Below are 23,256 nucleotides of genomic sequence, written 5' to 3' on the forward strand. Positions count from 1 at the left end.
TATAATAAAACATCTATAAGACAATCCTGTTTCTAATTCTCTTTGTGAATGTACGTGTTTGGTAAAGTAAAAGTCGTTTTTCAGATTTTTTTTAAAACTAACATTTGACTGATAAGTGAAAAAATATTTTTCAAGTTGATCACTTTTATTGTCTTATCTCCTTCAAGTTATGCAATGAACAATCAACACTTTTTTTTAGCAAGATTCCTTGAGGAAGACTCCCATTATACAATTTCTCAATCCTTAAAAAGTAATGAACACCAAGAAAGATGTTTACATAACAGCTGAAACAAATATTTTTCTTTTTTTTTTTCCCTATTAATAGTGGGTGTCTAAATCAAGACAATTTAACTATTCTATAAGATATTTCTTTATCTTTTATTCACTAATATAGGTATCGTGTAATTTTATAAATTTAGACTTGGATAAATAGGCGAAATTATCTAACAATTAACAACTAAGTTGCATCCTCAATTCCTTCCTACAAGTAATTTTTCTTTTTAAATAGGTCATTAGGGTCGAAGTTTGTTTTCTTATATATTCAACATATCTCCTTTTTCTATAGATTCAACGTCTCGTTTTAGTTTGTTCACCATTAATTTAAAGCTATAAGATTTATTTAAACTCAATTAAATATTGAAATCTGCTTCAGTGCTGCCCAAGGTTATATGTCAAATGATTTTAATATCATTAATAACAACTTAACCACTAATAATATCATTTGCTTCGGATTTAGATTGGCATGTCTTAAAACATACTATTAGTAAAATTTTATAAAAGCAAAAATTTATAACATATATCAAATGTCATTATATCATAATTATACTATCAAAAATTTAGATATTCGATATCTATAAAAAAAAATTATCCACACCCATAATATAATACATAATCCCAGGGGCTACACGTCGTTTTCACCAGCTTTCATTGCCTTTATTTTCCCGGCAACACAAATCCAAAAAAACAACTCATTTCATTCAAAAGCGAGGGAAAAATAAAATAATTTTTTTGGTGAGATTGCTTTATCTTACGCATAATACATAAATATATCATTTAATTTGATCTCATTTCATTTTTATGGCCTACAATTTTAAATTTATACAAATAGATACTTAAATTTGTATAAAATTGAATAATTAGACACACCTGTCCTATATGGTACAATATACAAAAGACGCTAGGTAGGACATAAAATTACCATATCGGATACCATATAGGATAAATGTGTTTATTTATTCAAGTTTTAGATACTTAAAGTGCCTATTTGTGCATCAGTAAAGTTAGAGTCATAATTGTCAGCTGAAATCAAATTAAGGGCCATATTTATTTATTATATTTTTATATTAATTAGAAATTTTGAATTCAAGCCTTGATATAATATAATTTTTTTTTATCACGAGCATCGCGATTTGAATTTAGTTGGATACAGGGAAAATAATAAAAATAAAAACAATACCAAACTCTCTTCCTTTTCTTCTTTCTTCCCTCAAATTTTATTCTATATAAAATAAATCCCTCCAAATTCTTACCTCTCATCTCCAGAATCTTCTTCTACTACTACTACGGCTAGGGTTTTCATTTCTCCGTTCTCGCTCGCCGGTACTGATTTGTCGGAGTACGGTGGTTGTTGGATCTGCCGATGGCGGAGGAGGAGGAGGAGAGGAACGGCGGTGATCGGAGTGAGACGAGTGACTACACATCGGAGGATGAAGGTACTGAAGATTACAGGCGTGGAGGTTATCACGCTGTTCGATTCGGAGATACATTCAAACATGGACGATATGTAGTACAGAGTAAACTTGGTTGGGGACATTTCTCCACTGTTTGGCTCGCATGGGATACGCAAAAATCTGTGAGTATTTCTATACTTATCTGTTCGCATTTTCGATATACTTATTATTCTGCGATTACTGTAGTTTACTGTAACAATTTTTGCATTTTAGACTTGTGATTTTGGTGTTTGAGTTTTTCTATGTATGCCTGTGTGTGTGAGTGAGAGAGGAAATACTTCGATATATTACTCGTTATCTGTTCTCATTTTCGATACAGCTGTGATGCTACAGTTGTTGTACTTGCATTTATTGTTTGGTTTAGCAATTTATGGTTTATCGTAGCAGCTTCCACATCTAAACTTATCTGTTCGCATTTTCGATATACGTATTTGCTGCTATTGTTGTAGTATTTGCTCGTTTTATTAAGCAACTGATACTTTACTGTAACAATTTTTGCATCTTTTGGCTTGTGATTTTGGCGTTTGAGTTTTTCTCTGTTTGCGTGTGTGAGGGGGAGAGAGAGAGAGAGAGGAGATACTTCGATATTTTACTTGCTGCCTGTTTGACATAGATGTGATTCTGCGGTTGTTGTACTAGTTTTTATTGTTCGGTTTAGCAATTTAAGGTTTAAGGTAGCAATTTCCACATCTGTGAGTATTTCTAAACTATCTGTTCGCATTTTCTATATACTAATAAAGTTATTATGCTGCATTTGTTGGTTCTATTGTTTACTAGTATAACAATTTTTTCGTGTATGGACTTGTCCTTGCGTATGTGCCTATGTGGTGTTTGGGTTTTTCTCTATTACTGTGTGTGAGGGAGGAGACACTTCAATATAGTGCTTGTTATCTGTTCGTATTTTCTATATACTTATTATGCTGCATTTGTTCTAGTATGTGTTCATTTTATTTAGCAACATATTGTTCACTAGTATAACAACTTTTGTATTGTGTATGTAGTTTTGGAGTTTTTCTCCTGCACGTGAGAAAGAGAGGAGATACTTCGATATTGTACTTGTTATCTGTTCACATTTTCTATATACTTATTATGCTGTGTTTGTTCTAGTATTTGTTCATTTTATTTAGTAACCTATTGTTTACTAGTATATTTTTTTTTTGTATAATGGACTTTTGTATGTATTGTGTTGAGTTTTTCTCTGTCTGCGTGTGTGTGTTTGAGAGAGGAGATACTTTGATATAGTACTTGTTATCTGTTCGTATATTCTATATACTTATTATGCTGCATTTGTTCTAGTATTGTTGTTTTGTTTAGCAACGAATTGTTTACCAGTATAGCAATTTTTTTTTTGTATATGGGCTTGTGTATGTAGTGTTTGAGTTTTCCTCTGTCTGCGTGTGTGTGAGAGAGGAGATACTTTGATATAGTACTTGTTATCTGTTCTCATTCTTGACATAGTTGTGATGCTGCAATTATTGTAGTTATTATTGTTCGATGTAGCAATTTATGGTTTATTATAGCAACTTCCATATCTCTGCACTTGTGTTTATGGTGCTTCTGAGTTCTCTGCGTTTTTGCAAAATTTTCTTTGAATTGCGGATTGTCTTAGCTAATTGTTGGTTATGTCGTGTGAGGAACAGAGGTATGTTGCTCTAAAAGTTCAAAAGAGTGCTCAGCACTATATGGAAGCGGCTATGGATGAGATTACCATATTAAAGCAGATTGCAGAGGGAGATCCAGACGATAAGAAGTGTGTGGTGAAGCTATTGGATCACTTTAAGCATTCCGGTCCCAATGGCCAGCATGTTTGTATGGTATTCGAATACTTGGGAGATAATCTTTTGACTCTAATTAAGTACTCAGACTATCGAGGGCTATCGATTCACAAGGTTAAAGAAATTTGCTTCCATATTTTAGTGGGTTTGGATTATTTACATCGTCAGCTTTCTATTATCCACACGGACTTGAAGCCAGAAAATATTTTGCTATTATCAATGATTGATCAAAGTAAAGATCCAACAAAGTCAGCCGTTCCCCTTATTCTCCCTTCGAGTAAAAGTAAGATTCTCTCCGAATCTGGGGCTTCTATGGAAGTAAAGGTTTTAAATGGTGACCTGACTAAGAACCAGAAAAAGAAAATTCGGAAGAAGGCTAAGCGAGCAGCTCAAAGATGTACGGACAAGGAAGCTTCTGAGGAAACAGAACAAGATAATGAAGCCAGTAGTCCTGAAAAGTCTAATTCTGATGAGAAACCTAATAAAGACTCGGTTAAAGGGAAGACTAATACTAAAGCAAGTGAGGATGGCTCAACAACAGACGAAGCAAGGGATGGACAGCAGAGAATTCAAAGACCTAAAAGAGGCAGTCGATCCACGAGGCAGAAACTATTGACTGATGTGGACCTTACGTGCAAATTAGTTGACTTTGGCAATGCATGCTGGACGTATAAACAGTTCACAAGTGATATCCAGACAAGACAGTATAGATGTCCTGAGGTTATCCTAGGCTCTAAATATTCTACTTCAGCTGATCTTTGGTCCTTTGCTTGCATTTGCTTTGAGCTTGCCACTGGTGATGTTCTTTTTGATCCACACAGTGGTGACAATTATGACAGGGACGAGGTATAGCAACTGTACTTTTAATATTTTAACCATTTAGATGCATGCATGTGCAGATCTTTATTTTAGGAGTTTAATTATTATTTGATTCCATTTTTTTCCTAATTAATGAATTAAGTTCAAGGAAAGGAATTGTATTGACAAGATATATGCTCCATTATGCTGTTGGGTTTTGTAGACTTGATGTACATGTGATACCTATTTTTGGGCGCTCATTCTTCTAGAACATTAATTTAAAAATAATACCTCTTCAATGGAAAGGGGAGGGTATTTATCCCTGATGATGACTGGTACCACTGGAAGGGAAGTAAGAGATAATGGCTTGCTTCTATCTGCCAACTTGTGGGGTGTCACAGTTATCAGCCAATCAATCCAGTGTTGTCATGCAAGCCTTAAAGTGAGGCTCAACATAGGCTTGGATGCGGAATGCTTTTGCGAAACTGCTAAGGGGATGAGGTGTAGATCTTAGAAAAAACATGGCAACCAGCTATTTCTATAATTAGATTATTTAGCAATAGTGAACAACACACATAGTTAGCAAAATGATATATGAATTGTTAAGTAAACTTTTTGGATATATATTGGCGATTAGGGATATGAAATTAAAAATTTACAAAAGAAAACTAGTCATTTGATTTGAATTAGAAACTTAGTTGCAACTTTGCTTGTGAATCTGAAATTTAACATGGTATTTGAACATGATTGAGTAATTGACGTAGTTTTGCTTTAGTCAATTCATCTACCCATATAATTCTTGTTTTTGGGTGTAAGCATATTTTTTAAAGCTCTCTTGTTTTAATTATGCTTGCAGTTAAAGCTTAAAAGACATTTGTGTGTTTGCCCTTTACACCTTTGACAATACTGAATCAGACAATTAACGTCTCAATCCCAAACTAGTTGGATCGGCAATATTACCTTTTTTTGGTTTGCGCTATTTGTAAATAGCTTGGGATTGAGGCGTAGTTGTTGCTCTATATGTAAATAGGTGTCTATTAAAGCCTTTACCCCTCAAAAGAGAAAATGTTTGTCTTTCATGTCAAATAAGGGTTTCTCTATCTTATCCCTACCCAAACCTTATGTAAGTGTAACAACAACATAAACTTATCCAACTAGTTGGCACCGCCTATATGGATCATTTGTTTACATCCTATTCTATTCTTAGCTATGTTTGAGCTGATTCCTAGAAAGTATGGATCTTTTGTGACTACTTTCCTCTATGTGATTGTAAGTCTATCTCATCTGTTTGTAGCTCCTTCAATCGCCATAGTGTCACACCTACGAGTTGGTGCATTTGGAGGTATAGCCTAAATTTATCCTTTGTGCTATTTGTAGCTTGTATTCAATATTGTTGACGGCATATCAGTTTTAACATCAACATTTCTATGACACTCATCTTGGGAACTTCATGCTCCTTCTCTTTACTTAAATTTCTCTTCAACCAAAATGTTGTAAATGTCCTCAACTTTAAATTAAAACCAACGGAATAACTTTTACCTTCTCTTATGCACCCTACTGCTAATTGTCATTTTCACTCCAGCAAATATTATTACAGTTGATAGTGGAAAAGGTTCTTTCTATGAGGACTAAGTTATCAAAGTACCAGCTAAGCTATTAGTCTTCTGTGATCTTTTAATTGATCATTTAGTTGAGTTTGTGGATGATGAAGCAGTCACTTTCTTAGTGAATCACAATATACTGGTCCGAAATGCACATCACTCAAACCAATGATTCATCTGTTTTAGATAAATGCCAAAATTTACATGTCACTCATGGCATTGAGTCTTGTTATTGACATTCACATGATTATATTTAAGATGGTGCAAGACCAGTTCATTTGTGAGCATTCAGTCAAGTTGTGATGCCACAGTTTGTCTTCCTTTTGTTGGATTACTTTTTGCCAGGTTTTGTTCATAGATATAATTTCTAGTTTAATGCTATCAATTTGCTGGTTCAGTTCAATGATATTTTCTTTGTTGCCCTTTCTGCACAGGATCACTTGGCCCTTATGATGGAGCTTCTTGGAATGATGCCACGCAAGGTGATTTTTGATTTCTGGTTCAAGCAGTAAATAGCCCATATCTTTCTTGTTGAATTTAAAATAACTTATTCAAGTAGGAGAGCGGATCTTGTCATTCAAAAAAGCATAACTGATCTTAAGTTTGTCTGCAGATTGCCTTAGGTGGGCGTTATTCACGAGAATTCTTCAACCGATATGGAGACCTGAGACATATCAGACGGTTGCGGTTCTGGCCTATAAATAAAGTGCTTAGGGAAAAGTATGAGTTCAGTGAACAAGATGCTCATGACCTGACCGACTTCCTTGTTCCAATACTTGAGTTTGTACCTGAGAAAAGACCTACTGCAGCTCAATGTCTCAGTCATCCGTGGATCACTGGACGCCCTCGTGATCTTTCTCCTTCTACAACTAATTCTACATCCCAAGCAACTGAAAATGGTGTCTTGGAGAAGAAGAGGGAGAAAGATGAGAGGGAGGCAATGGAAGCTGGAGTAGGCAATATTGTGATTGATGGAACCCCAAAGCCAGTCAAGGTTTTTCAATCCGTAAACCCAGCAAAGCAGAGTTAACTGATTCAGGTTGTGGTTTTTTTTTTGGTTCCATCTTGATTTAACCATTAATTGCCTCTTGAGAAAGTTTGCAAATGGACCATGGGGTACTTTTGGTTCCCTTTATAGCTTTTTCATTTGCCTCTTCATTCTTTCGAGATGATCACTATTGTATCATTTTTGAGGCATTATAAGATTGAGTACACCCTGTATTAGTGAGTATCACAGTATTCTTTGCGAAAGTTGGATATCCCGTCCTTTCTTTTGCCTTCTTGGCAAAGTTTTGAATCTTTGATTGCTTGCATCTCGTTATAGTAAGTTTGTCAGTGTGTTTCTGTTGATTTGTGCGCATACGATGTTAGTGGACAGATTCTCTGGTTGATCCAGCTGATGGACTTGTTTTTGAATTTCAACAGCCATGATTACCCCGAAGGCAAAGTGAACTTGTGCAGTAGCGAGAGATTGGAGTTGATTTCAGCGAGGGAAACTGTATTTTATGGTTGAAGGCTTTTGCTGACATTTATCCATTAAACTGTGCAGTCGTGAGAATTCTTGTTGCTGATTGAATTTTCCTCTTACATTTAATTGCCGCATATTTTCTGTTTCTAAAAAAATTAGTGTCCAGCATGATAGTAATCGGGAGAAGAAGATGAGAATACAAACCACAAACTTAACACGATAATTTGAATCAAAAGGGGTTCAAATATCAATACATAAATTGGTTATTGTCCACACTTGGCTTGGAAAGGAGAATGATAATTCAAATAAGCCAGTTGAACTCTCTCAAAGGGTACCCCTTTGTTCAACTGAGTGGTGGTGGTGTGATTATTTCTGATAGATTTTCGGTGCAAGTAAAAGCTTTTATGGAGGCAATACCTTTTATTTCAGAATGTGGAAGTAACTTATAGTGGGAGATGATACTACACTACATAACAAGCTGGTAATAGAGCGATGGCTACTCCAAATTAGCACACTTGGTATATAATTTGAGGAAGATTTGACTGCCACCTTCTCTCACTATTCTTATGGATCTTGATTGCGAACAAATTGCATACCTATGGATCGCTTCGTAAACGTCTTATTGCTGCACCCAGTCATGCTGCAGAATATGCTAGTATCCAGCAATTTTTGGGCACTTACTGCAGTTGCAAGCTGAATCTTGGTCAATCTGCACACAACAAACAAATTCCAAACTCATGATATGAAACAGATGTACTTTGACTTATAGAGTCAGCCACATAGGTCGGCAGTGAGCTACCAGCCGAAGTGAAGAATTAAGAGTACAACATATGGTTAAGTGGAACCTAATAACTTTTTGCTCCGATCTTGTTTATATATATATATATATATGTATGAAGAGAATCTACTACATATCTACTCCAGTAGTAATAAATATTTGACTGTAAATCTTTATCCAAAAAAAAAAAATTGAAAAAAAAAAAGAAAAACTTTGTCCAAAAAAATATTTGACTGTAAATAAATACTTCCTCTGTTCCAATTTGTTTTTCTTACTTTTTTTAAATTTGTTTTAAAAAAAAACTTTACACGTGGTATGTTCAAGACCATAAGATTAAAAAATATTTTGGTACATTTTATATATTTTTAGTTTAAGACCACAAGATTCAAAAGTCTTTTTTATTATCTTGAAGTCTGTGCCCAAGTCAAAAACACACAAACAAATATCTTATTGTGAATCCAATTATTATTGTATCTTGATAACTTGAGGTCACTATAGGACCCAGAAGTTTCAAATCATATGCCTCTCTAGGTTTGATACAACTGGTGATAGATGGAAGTCTTTTGACAAGTAAGTTATGCCCAATGGCAGGCCTACTTATCACTGTTTTATTACACATTCCTATTTCTACTAGAACTAGAACATCTGAGTTCTACGCTTCTAGCCAAGTAGTTCATCACCCTTTATCCATATTTCCACCTACACGTACTTATGAGTCCAACAAAATGATTGTTTCATGTGAACTACAAGAAGATAAGTCAGCAATACTCCCTTGTCCGAATTTATGTGACATACTTCTTATTCCGTCCCCAAAAAAGTCATCTTTCTATAATTAAAAAAACTTAACTATAAAATTTCCCTGTTTACCCTCGATGAAATTATTTATAACCATAAATTTCAAAGGTCTTACACTTTCTTTCTTAAACTTTGTGCGAAGTCAAGCAATGCCACGTAAATAGGAACAGTGGAAGTACTAGTGTGGAGGCGCTATACCTGATTGCGGAATCAGCAGTTGCTTACAGTATTTTCCTTGTTCTCAGATACCAGTACATGAGATAAAAGGCCAGAACAGCCCCAACCATTATTCCTGCTGTTGTAAGCCAGAATGCAAACTGCATTTAATTAGACAGATTTATGATGAGAAGACAAAATTCTGGAAATATTTCCCAAGATGAGGAGATATAGGTAATGAGCTCTTGAGATCTAAGAAACATACCACATGTTCCTCTAGATAGGATCTTAAGTTCATGCCAAATATACCTGTACAAAAGCCAAAGTGGATGTGTTATAACATGTATTAATAGTATACTGTGTATCAATTTGAATATATGAATATTATCCTTTAATACAGATGACAGCACAAGAATAGAAGAAGAAAACCATCTTTTATATTCTATAATCCAGTTGCAATCCATTCTCTACTTTCAGGCTCTCTAGAGATTTGTACTAAATAAGGCTGTATATTGTCAAGATGAGACGCCAAGATAAATGTATGGTCATACAAGATTAGATAAGATTAAAAATGACCATATTCTCCGAAAGATTTATGCATCAAGTGGTGCCAAAAGTTTTATTTCCATATCATTAACTAGGCTTTATTTGGAAGCATTTAATACAAACCAACAGTAGACATAAAAGATTCAGTGATATACACCAATATCAGCTGCATAGACTACACTAACTACTTGCAAAATTAATCCTATATAAAATATTGCTGACGAATCTACAGAGAACATGCATGAAGAATTTAAATAAGTAAACATGAACAAGTACGAATAACATTACAACCACAAAAGTAATAAATATTATAGGAGCACACATTTAGGATATAATGAGTGAAGGTTGAAATAGATGGTTTGGTCATGTCCTGCATCAACCTACAGATGCACCGGTTCATAGGTGTGAAATTAGGGTTTTTGCCTCAGAAAATGTACAAACTATTCATTATGATTTATGAGCGACAATTTTTCCAAATTTCTCATGTTCAGTTGGTCAAAATATTTTTAAAATATATATCTTTAGGAAACCAAAAAAAAATGAGGAAAATGATTTCCTTAATGAAAGTACGGAAAACAAGTTCTACAAGTGACATTTTACATGGATTGTGTCCGTCTCACCCTTCAACACACCTCATCCTCACCCCCACCCATCCCCACCCAACCTCCACCTCCCATAGTATTTGTCTTGATTATACATAAAAAAATTTAGAATAATATTTTTTTCCTTACCTACCAAACACAAGAAGATAAGTAAGCAACCCACTTATTTTTCTAAAAATTACTTTCTAAGAAAACATTTTCCGTGAAAAACATTTTCCTTCGTACCGAACACACCCTTAAGGTACTCTCCCAGATTCCAGAAAAAAAGCATCTGAAAACAATTCCATTAAATTGTGTAAATACATATTATTACACATTAAAGTAAGACATCAAGGGCACATGTATGATCTAAAAAAACCTCCACCACCACACACACCAAGAACACCGAAACTAAGAAGTGTTAGAGAGCCATATATTTACAGAACCTATAAGTCGAAAAAAGTGAACTCTAAGTGAACTCAATACTGGGGCTATACCCATTGCATGTAAAACAAGATGAATTAGTAATCCCAAGTGAGTGAAGAGCAGAAGTAATTATCATAAATGTAATACATCTGTGCCACTAAAGCCCTGTGAATTCTACAAGCACTATGTATACCTTAGTTGGATATATATGCATCACCAAAAACGTCTTAGCAGACAAAAATGAGGGGCAACAACTGATTCTCATGAAGAGATATCAAAGAAAATAATACTGGATATGTTTTGACTTGTTTTTCCCATTTATATTAGTTGGATAAATACCTGCTACCAGAGCACCCACGGCTACACAAAATGTTCCAACCTGTAGAATCAATTCGAATCTGCTCACCTCAAGCCTTCGAGAACTGAAAAGGACAAACAAAAATTTTAAATGAAAATCAAGGGTGCTCACTTATAATATTTTCACAGATATGCATCAGTAGATCACAATGAAGCCAAAACACGATGAAATCAAGCGCAAATTCACCAATTGAAAAATCTGATAATCTTGTTTCAGTTGCAAGCTTTTACCTAATCTGTCAATTACCAGTGACAACCTTAGTAGATATTTCATTGATTTCTTGTATGCATTTATTTATAGAAATCTTAGTAGTTTTAGCAAAGAACCATGCTTTTCTGCTGTAGGAGCACCCTCTTAGAAATTGTTTAGTCAAGGTACGAAGCCAAAACACGATGAAATCAAGCGCAAATTCACCAATTGAAAAATCTGATAATCTTGTTTCAGTTGCAAGCTTTTACCTAATCTGTCAATTACCAGTGACAACCTTAGTAGATATTTCATTGATTTCTTGTATGCATTTATTTATAGAAATCTTAGTAGTTTTAGCAAAGAACCATGCTTTTCTGCTGTAGGAGCACCCTCTTAGAAATTGTTTAGTCAAGGTACAACATCACAACAAAATTTAAAAGAAAAAGGTTATCAAACGTACGGCATGGAATTTATGATTGCATGCTTTCGTCTACTTATCTCTTTCTTTGTTCTTTAAATACTTTTTTCATTCTTAAGTGGGATAATGAGTTTCTCACAGAGTCATTCTTCTTAAGCAGTTTCACACAGTTATTTTTCTTTTTAAGACATAAAGTACATGGTCATTCCTTGAAATTTCAGTTAACAAGTTCTCATTTGTGAAGTCATATATAGAAGTTCAATGCTCTATTTCATTTGGTTGATTTCTCGTTCTCACAACTGAACAAATGGCTCAAGGATCAAGAACACTAGCAGAATCTGTTAGCAGTCCATCAATACTTCTGGCTAACGCTAAATTTATCTGCAGAATGAAATTAGCTTATAACATGTCTTCCAATATGTTTCTAAAAGCATGAGAAATGTTTCAGAAAATTCAGGGGATGAAATTAGATAGAAGAGTTATTCAAATGAACAAGAGCAACTTGGACCAATTTTCCCTACATATGCACTGATATCGCTTTTCAACTTTACATCACCCAGTTCACCAACACAAGGATAAAGAGCTATAGATGAAAAGTAATAAGACATGTACAAACCTCAAGTTTACAGCAATTGAGTCTTCCATTTCTTTTGCAGAATCAAGGAGCCTTTCTGCTTGACCATGGCAAGATTCACATCTGCAGTTGGATATACAAATGGAGACCTGTTTCAGTAACTTAGGAGACTAATATTTGGTACACACAAATCAGGAAAGGATGGCTCAAGATTGTTTGTGTATGATCATTAAAATTTGCTTTAAAATGGACCAAAAATTTGATTATTACGTTTAAATTTTGATTGTTGGACCACTATGCTCAAACTGTCATATAATTTGCCATGTAAAGATACTATAAGACCACCAGTCCATTCCAGAGCCATATCTTTACATGGTATCAGAACTATGTCCATCCTCGTTTGGGCTCCCGGTCCACGCTCCAGTTGGGCCTGGGCGTGAAGGGGGGTCTTAGAGTGGGTAAAAAGTCCCACATTGGTTGGGGAATGGACTGGTGGTCTCCTTATATGAACTTGGGCAATCCTCCCCTCATGAGCTAGCTTTTGGGATTGAGTTAGGCTCAGGTACTATATCTTTATAAATATAAAATTCAAAATGAAGTGTGACTGGTATGTATAAGAAAACAATGGATTGCTTAACGATTACCTTCCATGCATTTCAAGGATATCTTATGCAGGAATTTCTCTCCAGATTCTTATCTATCACTATCAACTGTCTCTTGTACTTCAGTTATCGCACTATTTTATTGTAGTTACTATTCTTTGTGCAAAATGTTTTGTCATGCTTTTTATAGTATTTTGCCATGATTTCTTAACCTTCGTTATTCCTTTTTTCGATCTGCTTTAATATGTTTTTCCTTGAGCCGAGAGTCTATCGAAAATAGCCTCTTTGCCTCCCAAGGTAGGGGGTAAGGTCTGCATACACTCTATACCTTCCCCAGTCCCTATTTTGTGGGATTACACTGGGTATGTTGTTGTATTCTATTATAAGAATATAATCATAAATCCTACTCAGTTATACACTTATATAATTAACTGAGACACATAGTCAACTACTTTCCGTCCACTAAGGACTTATTTATCTTCTTTTTCCAACTTCAGTTTTTCTTTTTCTTTTCTTTTTTACATTTGTAGAGATTATCTATTAGTCTGTCCTAGTTTATAGAGTTTAAGAATGTTAATTTTGACATATTTATAATATTATGATAGTGAAGAAAATATTAGTGCAGTGGTTAAAGAGTTAGTTTTGCGCTCTAGAGAGCAAGGGTTTTAGAATAATTAGAAGTAAGACAAAAGATATGCACTTTAGGTTTAGCTCCCATAAGAAAAATGAGATGAAGTGGAATTCGTGGGATTGTACTGCCTAAATGCAAAGAATCAAGATATCTAGGTTTAGTGTGCAGGACAAAAGCATAATAGGTAAAGATGTTACACATAATTAAAATAGAATGATTAAACTGGTGGTGCCACGATATTCGCATATGCAGTTATAAGATGCCTACCGAAGTAAAAGCGAGTTCTATAAAAAAGTATGAGATTAACAATGTGATATGGAGTTGAGTGGCAGGTCAGTAAAGCCCAACATATCAACAAGATGAGGTTATATAGAAGAGGATGTCAGGATGGAGACAAGATTATAAGTGATCACATTCGATGAAAAGTGAAGGGGAGCTTTGTGGCGTAACTGGTAAAGTTGTTGTCAGGAGGTCACGAGTTTGAGCTATGGAAACAGACTCTTGTAGAAATGCAGGGTAAAGATGCCTACAATAGACCTGTGTGGTCTGGCCTTTCCCCGGACCCCGCCCATAGCCGAGCTTAGTGCACCGGGCTGCCCTTTACATTCAATGAAAAGTACAAGTAGCAAACATAGAGGATAAATTGGGAGGTTGCCGAGGATGATTTGGCCATGTCCTACATAGAACTTCAAAATACACCAGTTTGTAAGTGTGAAAATGAGACTTGTAGACCTAAAATCACAGGAAGAGATGTTGACCTAAAAGACTTACAACCTCACGACTGGTGGAAACTATAGCAAAGAATAGGACACATTAGACACAAAGATCCATTCAGATGATACCGACTAGATGGGATAAAGACATAGTTGTGTTGGTACACTTACATTATTGGGGTGTTTGGCAAGAGCCTTTTTAGTTTATTAGGGTTCAAAATTTGAAGTTTATGAATGTGAATTTATAAAAGTTATAAAAATGTATAGAAAAGAAATGTGACAAACAGTTTGGGATGTTTCAAAATAGAAAAAATGTCATATGAATTGGGATGGAGGAAGAATAATTTAAAAGTTTGTGGCGATATTTCGCTATAAGATCCAGGCAGTCAAGAGCAAATGAGAATACCTTACCTGGAATTTGAAATAGGCCCTTCCATACACCAAAAAAGTTATCAAGACTCGTTCAGAGATTAAAAAAAATTAGTTTACTTTTCAAGATTTAATGTGAATTAGTGCTCAATAAAATTTCTGGATTCTTTTAAGTTTGTTATTGACTCCTTATTCTGCATAACTTCATTTGAATCTGACAGCCCAACCAGATCCCAACTAGTGCATGTTGCTTGATTATGTTATTGCAGAGTAAATATATAAACTAAGGATGCAACAATTTATGAGGAACACTATCTACACTAACAGAGTTGAAATAGCACCAATAGACAACCTCTGAAGATAATTCTCCAAAAGCATTTCAATTTCCTCCTCTTCTTCTGCAAAATAGAAAGACAAATAAGCAAGTCTTAGAAGCATAATTGATCTGGTATCTCCATATGCAAGTAAGAGTGAGTATGAGAGTATTATAAGCACACCTTCAGCAATCTCCTTATCTAGGGGCACGGAGCACTCTATCTCATCGTTTTCTTTCTTAAGTACACAATTTCTCCCGATTATACAGATGTGACGTACTTCATGAGTATCCTCTAGAATATCAAGTAGCATTTGCTTAAGAGCCCCTGCCCTGGAACCCAATTCCACCTGTCACAAGCAAGAGAAGGGAAGTCGTAATAGTATGTACCAAGACTAATTGTATAAGGTATAATTATCGTACCAGTTTCTGTTTACTGATACGAAGTTCCTCCAATATGTCTGCAGTTAATCGGTTAGGCAAAACCTCAAGTAGTGCTTGGACCTGCACCAAGCGAGGCAGAGTATTTCTAAAATTGAAAGTAACTCCACCAAGTAAGGTGGAAAGAGAGATGTTCAATTCTAAGGGGACCACTCTAGAAAGTAGGCAAGCATGTTACATTGAGAGAGATTAATTAGAACTGCTTCACATATAACAAGCTCGGGACAACCCTCTAAAATGTTTTTTTGAAAATACTTTAGTTAGAACAGAAATAATGGATAGAAAATTTGAAGGGAAGTGATAAAATTGCTAGCGTTTTCATTCCCCCCTCCCCCAAAAGATAATATTGCTTACAGAGAGAACTCACTTTGATTTCAACATATAGTCAATCGGTGGAAGAAGGTATACGCAGGAAACGGAACAATTCAAATAAAGAAGAAGAAAAACAAACATTACATATGTACTCACTATGTTCCATACTCACACGTGGTTCTAAATCCCACAGCCTATGTTCCAATCTTTGTATCCGTGAATGCAGTGCTGCTTCAACCACCTGAAATTTTCAGAAAAAAGTCCTTTTACAATCTTCAACCATATCTTACAGTTGACCTCCAGCTCCATTTAGAATTTCCTTCTATGTGTTGTGATTCTTGTTTCTAATCAATTACATAACATGAACAGGCGTCCACTTTAGATACCTATATTGCTAAGCCCACACTAGCACTAAATCTAAAATGGTGAGCCTCTTAGGATGCCCAATAACCAAATTAAAGACATCATGCTTTAAGTCATTCAAATTTGATATCAAGAATCACATCAAGTTCCTTCTACATCACCAAGTGAAGAACATAAACCTACTTTTCCATTTGATTTAATGGATCAAGCCTAACATGGATAAAATTACAGAATTGATGCATATTAACAATTTTTGTCTGCAATTCCCTAGGGATCATTGTGTTGGTATTTTAACTGTAGTAGTGGCCTTCAAGCAAATTTTCATCACCTATGTGATGTAGCATTAATGACAAGAAGTTGATTCGGGTCACAAGATAATATAAAATCCATCATTTTGCAAAGTAATGAAACTATTACAATGGCAGAGACTATAGATCAAATTGTGTGGATAATTTACAATTCTTTTCAATATGTAAAGCTGCTGATTGGACTGACTAACCTCCAATACGAATGGCATAGATGGCCCTCCATTTGTGCTTGTAGGATTTAGCCGTGGTAATAATGAATCAATGAAAGCCTTTCCTCCTTTACTATAAGCAGACCAATTATATTGTTAAGTTCACTGCTAAATCAGACCCAAAACGTTTAGAATATCTAGTATGAAATATTACCGGTTATAATTAAATATAAGGACTCGTTCTTGCATAACTATGGCCCGTAAAGAACCTAGATTCAATAGAATTGCATGCTCACGGACCTGGAAGAAGATTTGTAAATGAAGTCCATCAAAAATAGCTAGTAGAGAAGTCAAAAGCTTAAGTTGAGCAAGAAGTTAATCTAGAACTCTTTAGCACAAATTATGATAGAGAATATCTTAAATTAAAAGGTAAGGCAGAACTGCACAACTTGGCTAATCTTCAACAGTATCTCTATGAAATCTGAGTAACAAACAGTGATCTTTTTATGGAAAAATTCATAGTTGATAGCAATTGGAATACCAGCAAAGCAGGCATTGAATTTGTCAACCACAATGATGGATCAACACTCCTGATATCTCGAGGACGCAAACCTGTTTTCAGCATATTAGGGAAACCAGTGAATGTAGATGAGAAAGAGGCTTTAATATAGGGATTTCAGATATTTAACTGAGATATAGTATCTTCAAAAATAAAATTAGAAGGATCCCAAGTATGATCAACGTTAAACATAGAAGTAAATATTTTTGAGTATTAATTCTTTGAGATGATAGTAGAATGAAAAACTAACTAGAGACTTTTATCAGATAGATTTTTAAAGAACACAAATGCACCAGGTAATTGGTATCAGTAAACATTAGAACTGAATGTTTTCACACAATTATTGATAGATGGAGTTACTCTCAAGTACAAACTTTTTTGTGAGTGCATAGTCAGTTGCATCATATAATCTCAACTTTATAGGTAATAGAGGGAACACATTTTGAGATAAAAGAACAGAAAAGACTCACCACTGGACTTCAGCAAGTGCCTTCTGTTTATTTTCCTTTTTGCTACCGTCCCACATGTCTTTACCTCCACTACCTTAAGAAAAGAATTGAAGTATTATCAATTACTTTTCCATCTTAATTCACTTTGAAGGAGGATGGGAATTTTCCAAATGTTGATACAAAGAATCATCAAAGTAATTGAACAAATCAACATTTATGATCACCTAATGTGAAGAGACGCTTCACATATTAATAGTGAGATAACCATCATGAAGTTCTCACATAATTTAATAATGTTCTTCTTCTTGTTATGAAGGTATAAATGACACGCATTAACAAAGTGAAAACAATGTCAGGCTCTTTCTGGTGTGCTAACTAACGTAATCAAGAAACTGAAATTAAGAGACAGGTGTCTCTCACATCATAGATGTCTGTGCAGTAGCAGATGTAGCTTCATCAATATCTCTAAATTCAATGCTTTGATCGACATTTGACAATCTGGAAACCTAATTTTCCATTCATTAAGAATATTCAAATCGCAATGCAGTAAGTTGCATTCAACTTCTCTCCTTTCATCTCTGACTGACATAGTTTTGACTACTATAAAGACACCCGAAGTTAACCAGAAGTTTCTTCTGCCTATTGAGTTCCTACATTAGTCCTATAGAATTCACTTTTTATTGCATATTAAACATAAGAAATCACAACCATAAGCAAATATGAATGTCTTTTTAAGCAGCTGAAAGATCTCGAAACATCTTCCTTTCCAGAATCTGTCATTCCTGATTTCCCTTATTTTGCCTAAATAATCATATCGCGAACTCCCTCAAAGGAACTAGTTACAATTGCATACATTTATGTTTAACCATTTGTCACTGTGCAGAGTAAACATTAATGTGGCCACCAGAATAACTTATCTAAACTAAAAATGATGCATCAAATAGATTGACAACAGGTATAAATTTTCCAATAGCTCCACAACTCTAGGGCGGATTCAGAGTGTTGCATGCGAGTTCTAGGAAATCAAATTGCTTTTGCTCAAACCCGGTATATATGTTAAAATATTCACTAAATATCTACAAATATTTACATTTACTATCATAAGGTATTGTAGCAATTCATGAACCTCAAACTCTGAATCCGTCCCTGCTCCAAATATCTATAAATATTTGAGTAGTTACTCTTGTATATTAACTAGAGGTTGTTGTTGGAACGCATAAATTTCAAACTCGTAGTCAATTTACAGTACAACTAATCCGTCAACCAACTCAATTTTTGCGTATTATACTAAGTTTCGAGTTATAAGCAAAATTTCGAGTAAATAACTGGCAACCAAAATTGTGTAAAATGACTAAATGATCACTAGAGTTAAGCACCTCATAAACAGGTTCACGGATTCCAAGGGACAATGAATCGCCACCGGAAGTAGAAACATTCCTCTGCGAACTAACAGAGCCATTAACAGAGTCTCCATGAGCTAAAACCTTATCATCATTTTCCCGAACCTCATCGTCATCCTCATTATCATCATCGCCGCCGTCCTTCACCAAATCTTCTAGCTCAGTCGATTTCGCAACACACTCAACTCTCAACTTTCGAGCTCTCAGAGGAGTCGCGTAATTCTTACGCGAGAACGAAAACTCCAACCGCGACCGGAAAATTTCGTATCCGCCGGTTATCAGAACTCGAAGCTCCGGCGATCGAACCGGTAACTGAAGTAAATGAGGAGCAGCAGTTGCCACCATTGCAGAGAAAGGTGCAGGAGATCACGCTAAAATTGAGAGATCTCGAGAATCTTCTGGAGCTTTGCTCAAGTCATATGGATAATGTGGATGATAATGGTGTATATATAGGTGTATGTGACTTTGTATAAGAAATTTGAGGGAGGATGAAGCTGGTGGTTGTGATTTGGAGAAGAAAACATGTGAATGGTTTGGTTATAGGAGGGAAAGTGAAAGAGGAAAAAAATATTTTATGGTGAAGATTGATGCCACCTCACTCTATAATATCCAACGACCTTAACGTTGACTCTTTTTTTTTTTTTTTTCAAATACTTAAAAAAATATATCTAATCAATAATATATTCAATGTAATTTTATAATTGAGGTCCAACAAAGGTGACATATATATACTTATCTTTACCTTGTAAAGATACATAAATTATTTCTGATAAACTCTCGAATTAATTATAGAAATATTGAAAAATAAGTGTGTACAACAAATATACCTGCGAAAAAGGTAAATAATATAGTAACGGGAGAAAAGAAAACAAGAGGTAATATTAAGATTGAAAAAATAAGATGGTAAAAGAGTAGACTAATTCTCAACTATCTATTAATCGTCAACTCTAATTCTCCTATGTATCTTTTTATCTATAATTATTTCACTTATTGCCTCAACTTATTTTTTGTGGCTTATAATCTACTTTAGATAAGCTAAGGCAAACAGGCCCAATTATTTTTTTTGAGCTTATTTTAAGCATGGTTTTAAGTTGCCAGTCAAACACTCAAAAAAACTAAAAACAACTTATCAACTTATAAGTCAATCCTAACTGACCCTTAATTTAACTAGATTCGACACGTGCATTGCACGTGGTTCTTTAGACATCAGTAATTTCATTTCGTATATAAATATAGAGATGAACATTCTCTGTTTAGTTAGTGTCGTTAATCATGTATAATCTTTGTTGTATACACATGTAATGAAACTTTTTTTACATATTACTTCTTTATAGACTATATTGTGAGTGTATATTACTTCACCCAGATATTTAATGTACCAAATTTGTTTTAAAAAAATATAAGGCCAAGTGATAAGATCTTGTTTTTGGCCACCGATTTATATGACCTCGCCCTGATGGAAGCTTTAATTATTTTTGTGATACGAATTTGAGGATGTAGTTACAATTGGGCATAGATGTGTTTAAGGGACAGCAGAAATTAGTAAGGTATACTAATAAAATCTTGCTTTAGGCCACCCATTTAGTTCAGCCACTCCTGATCAAAAATATTCTTTTTTAAGTGATACGAATTCGAGTCTTGAAGCTTAACTGAATATAGATGTGGTTAAGGGATAACATTAAGCAATATGAAGATGTACTCATCTAATATTAGTTTAGATAAGTAACGGAAGGAGTGTGTTATCATAAAATGTAGTCGACAAACTGATGAGCAATGTGGTGTTATTTTTTTTATTTCGTGGCTGAAATTATGTCAGGTTTTATTTTGTCAATTGCTAGAGGATCGTAAGCATTACCTCCAACTTCGTGGAGCATGCATCTTTAGGTATTTAGTCTCTGGAGAGTAAGACTTCAAAATTGGAAACATTGGACAACCTAGTGACTGTCTTTATCTGTAACTAATTGTAAATGATTATCTATCAAGCATGTTAAAGTAGGACGATAATCTTATAGGCCGTTAGCGTTGTAACGATTTGCCCATTTATGGAAATGGGTAAGAGTACGTAAGCTTAGTATTTTACTATCATTTCATATTGGGTAGCCTAACTTATTTTTTTTTGATTTATAAACTGTTTTAGATAAGCTAAGTCAAACATGCCCAATTATTTTTTTTGAACTTATTTTAAGCACAAAATAGTTTTAAGTTGGCCGGCCAAACACTCAAGAAAACTGAAAACAACTTATAAATTGTTTTCATTAACTTATAAGTCAATTCTAACAGACTCTTAATTTAATCAATAAGACAATACTCTTTCTGTCTCATTTTGTGTGGCACCGTTTGACTTGATATGAAATTTAAGAAAAAAGAGAATACGTTAAAAAATTGTATTTGTGTTAGGGGTGAACGTTCGGTTCTTCGGGGTTCGGTTCTGAAAAAGTGTGCACCATATTCCAAATCAAGCTAGATCGGTTCGGTTTGGTTCAGTTTTTTCAACTTCGGTTCGATTTATTTCGATATTTTTCGATACAATTAACTATGATTATTCTATATATGGCTTACTCATTAGTCAAATGGAGAGATCTGTTGAATCCAAGAGTAGCATCCATATTTCTTAGGTGAAATTTATTGGATACTTGATAAAAGTACAATATTGGTAAACTATTTTGATTATGTCTTTGTTCCAAATTAGTTATATAGGTAATCTATATCTTTTTCACTATATTCAGGTAATTTCAATATTTCATAGAGTAAATTGAAATATACAAAGACTAGAAATATAAGTACTAAAGCTCAAAAATAAAAAAACTAGTCTTTTGTAATGAAAGCAAGAAACTTCAGTGGGTAAAATAAGCAATGGAGAGTGGAGAGTAAAGAGGGAGTGAAGCCTAAAGGCAGAGGGGCTGCGGGGTCAGCAATGAGCATTGAGCCATAAATTTTGTTTAATTTAGGGCTCTAAAATTTGGGCTAAAATTTAAAATGGGTCATTGGATTTGATAAACGTTAAAATATTTTGGGTTAAAATATATAAGTAATATAAGTTAAAATATTATTTTAAATTTATTTAATAAAACTTCGGTTCTATAGTGCACCATGATTTCGTGATCCTTACATAGAACACCGAACTGAAAAACCAAAGTTTTTGAAAAAAAGAATTGATATCGAACCGAAAAATTGAATAACCGACACCGAAAAATTGAATTAGTTCGGTTCGGTTTTCAATTTTATGGTATTTATGCCTACCCCTAATTTGTGTAGTTGTAAATCATTTCATTAAGTCGTTTGGTAGAGTGCATCGGTAAAAATAATGCATGCATTAACTAAATGTATTAGTAGAACTTTGTTTGATCCACTTTTTCATGTTATATATAAATAATGATTGCATTATTTGTACAATCTATTTTATATTAAGTTGTGTATTACTAATACCATGAATTTTTAGATATTAGTAATGCAAGGGGATTTAATGCATCAATTAGCATGATTTAAGACCTAATTGACCAAAATGGTCCTTAATGTATGAGTAATGCTTTATTTTGGTCTTTAATATATTTCACTTGATTGAAATTGTCCTTAATGTATAACAAATGTGTTCATTTTGGTCTTTAATATATTTCACTTGATTGAAATGATCCTTAATTTATTACAAAAGGTATTCATTTTGGTCCTTTACCCTAAACCTAACATATTTTATCCTCAAAAAAGTGCGAAATTTAGTTGTGGACCCCACGTGACTTACAAAATTTACTATTGTTGGCTTCTTTGTTAGCTCCAAAAAAAGAATTGATGAAATCCAACATCATTATCTCTACTTTCTTTAACAAAATTTCCTATTTTCTCTGGCTTAAAACATAAATTTTTATTAGGTCGGTGAAATAATATTTTAGGAACGAGAAAACGGTAAATTTTGTTGGAGAAAATAGAGAAAATGGTGTTAGATTTTATGGAGTTCTTTGTTTGGAGCTAACAAAGAAAACAACAATGGTAGATTTTGTTAATCACGTGGGTTCAATAGTTAAATTTAATATTTTTTTTATAAATCTGTTAGGCTTAGTATAAATGACCAAAATGAACACCTTTTGTTATATATTAAGGACCATTTCAATCAAGTAAAATATATTAAGGATCAAAATGAACACATTTCCTATGCATTAAGAATCATTTCAATCAAGTGAAATATATTAAGGACCAAAATAAAGCATTACCCATACATTAAGGACTATTTTGGTCATTTTCTCTCTTTTCCACCATATTTGTAGAGAGTATCTTTGTAAATAAATATTTTTAAAAAAACTTATGCAATGCATGTTATTTTTTATACACCAAACCAAACAATACATAAACAATATCTCTTCATAATTAATGTGAGCATAGCTAATACAAACATCACTAATGCAAACATTACTAATACACTGTATTTAGCATTATTTTTATACATTCTACCAAATGATCTCCCA

At 34.1% G+C, this 23,256-nt stretch overlaps 2 protein-coding genes across 2 annotated transcripts; one reads left to right on the forward strand and one right to left on the reverse strand.

The window, feature by feature from the left end:
* Positions 1-1,494: 1,494 nt before the first annotated feature.
* On the forward strand, positions 1,495-7,841 carry LOC129904203 (uncharacterized). Its single transcript, XM_055979742.1, has 5 exons — positions 1,495-1,852; positions 3,371-4,351; positions 6,339-6,386; positions 6,518-6,943; positions 7,330-7,841. Exons 1-4 carry the CDS (start codon positions 1,640-1,642, stop codon positions 6,932-6,934), a joined length of 1,659 nt encoding a protein of 552 aa, XP_055835717.1. The 5' UTR covers positions 1,495-1,639; the 3' UTR covers positions 6,935-6,943; positions 7,330-7,841.
* Positions 7,564-19,351, reverse strand: LOC129904204 (magnesium transporter MRS2-11, chloroplastic). The gene is made up of 14 exons (XM_055979743.1): positions 18,779-19,351; positions 17,424-17,496; positions 16,936-17,006; positions 16,609-16,694; positions 16,437-16,527; positions 15,747-15,815; positions 15,245-15,325; positions 15,006-15,171; positions 14,861-14,906; positions 12,236-12,316; positions 10,994-11,076; positions 9,367-9,410; positions 9,144-9,262; positions 7,564-8,081 (listed from the first exon to the last, which is right to left on the reverse strand). Exons 1-13 carry the CDS (start codon positions 19,145-19,147, stop codon positions 9,167-9,169), a joined length of 1,356 nt encoding a protein of 451 aa, XP_055835718.1. The 5' UTR covers positions 19,148-19,351; the 3' UTR covers positions 7,564-8,081; positions 9,144-9,166.
* Positions 19,352-23,256: the final 3,905 nt, after the last annotated feature.

Source organism: Solanum dulcamara, chromosome 9 (assembly GCF_947179165.1).
Source record: "Solanum dulcamara chromosome 9, daSolDulc1.2, whole genome shotgun sequence".
Lineage (NCBI taxonomy): Eukaryota > Viridiplantae > Streptophyta > Magnoliopsida > Solanales > Solanaceae > Solanum > Solanum dulcamara.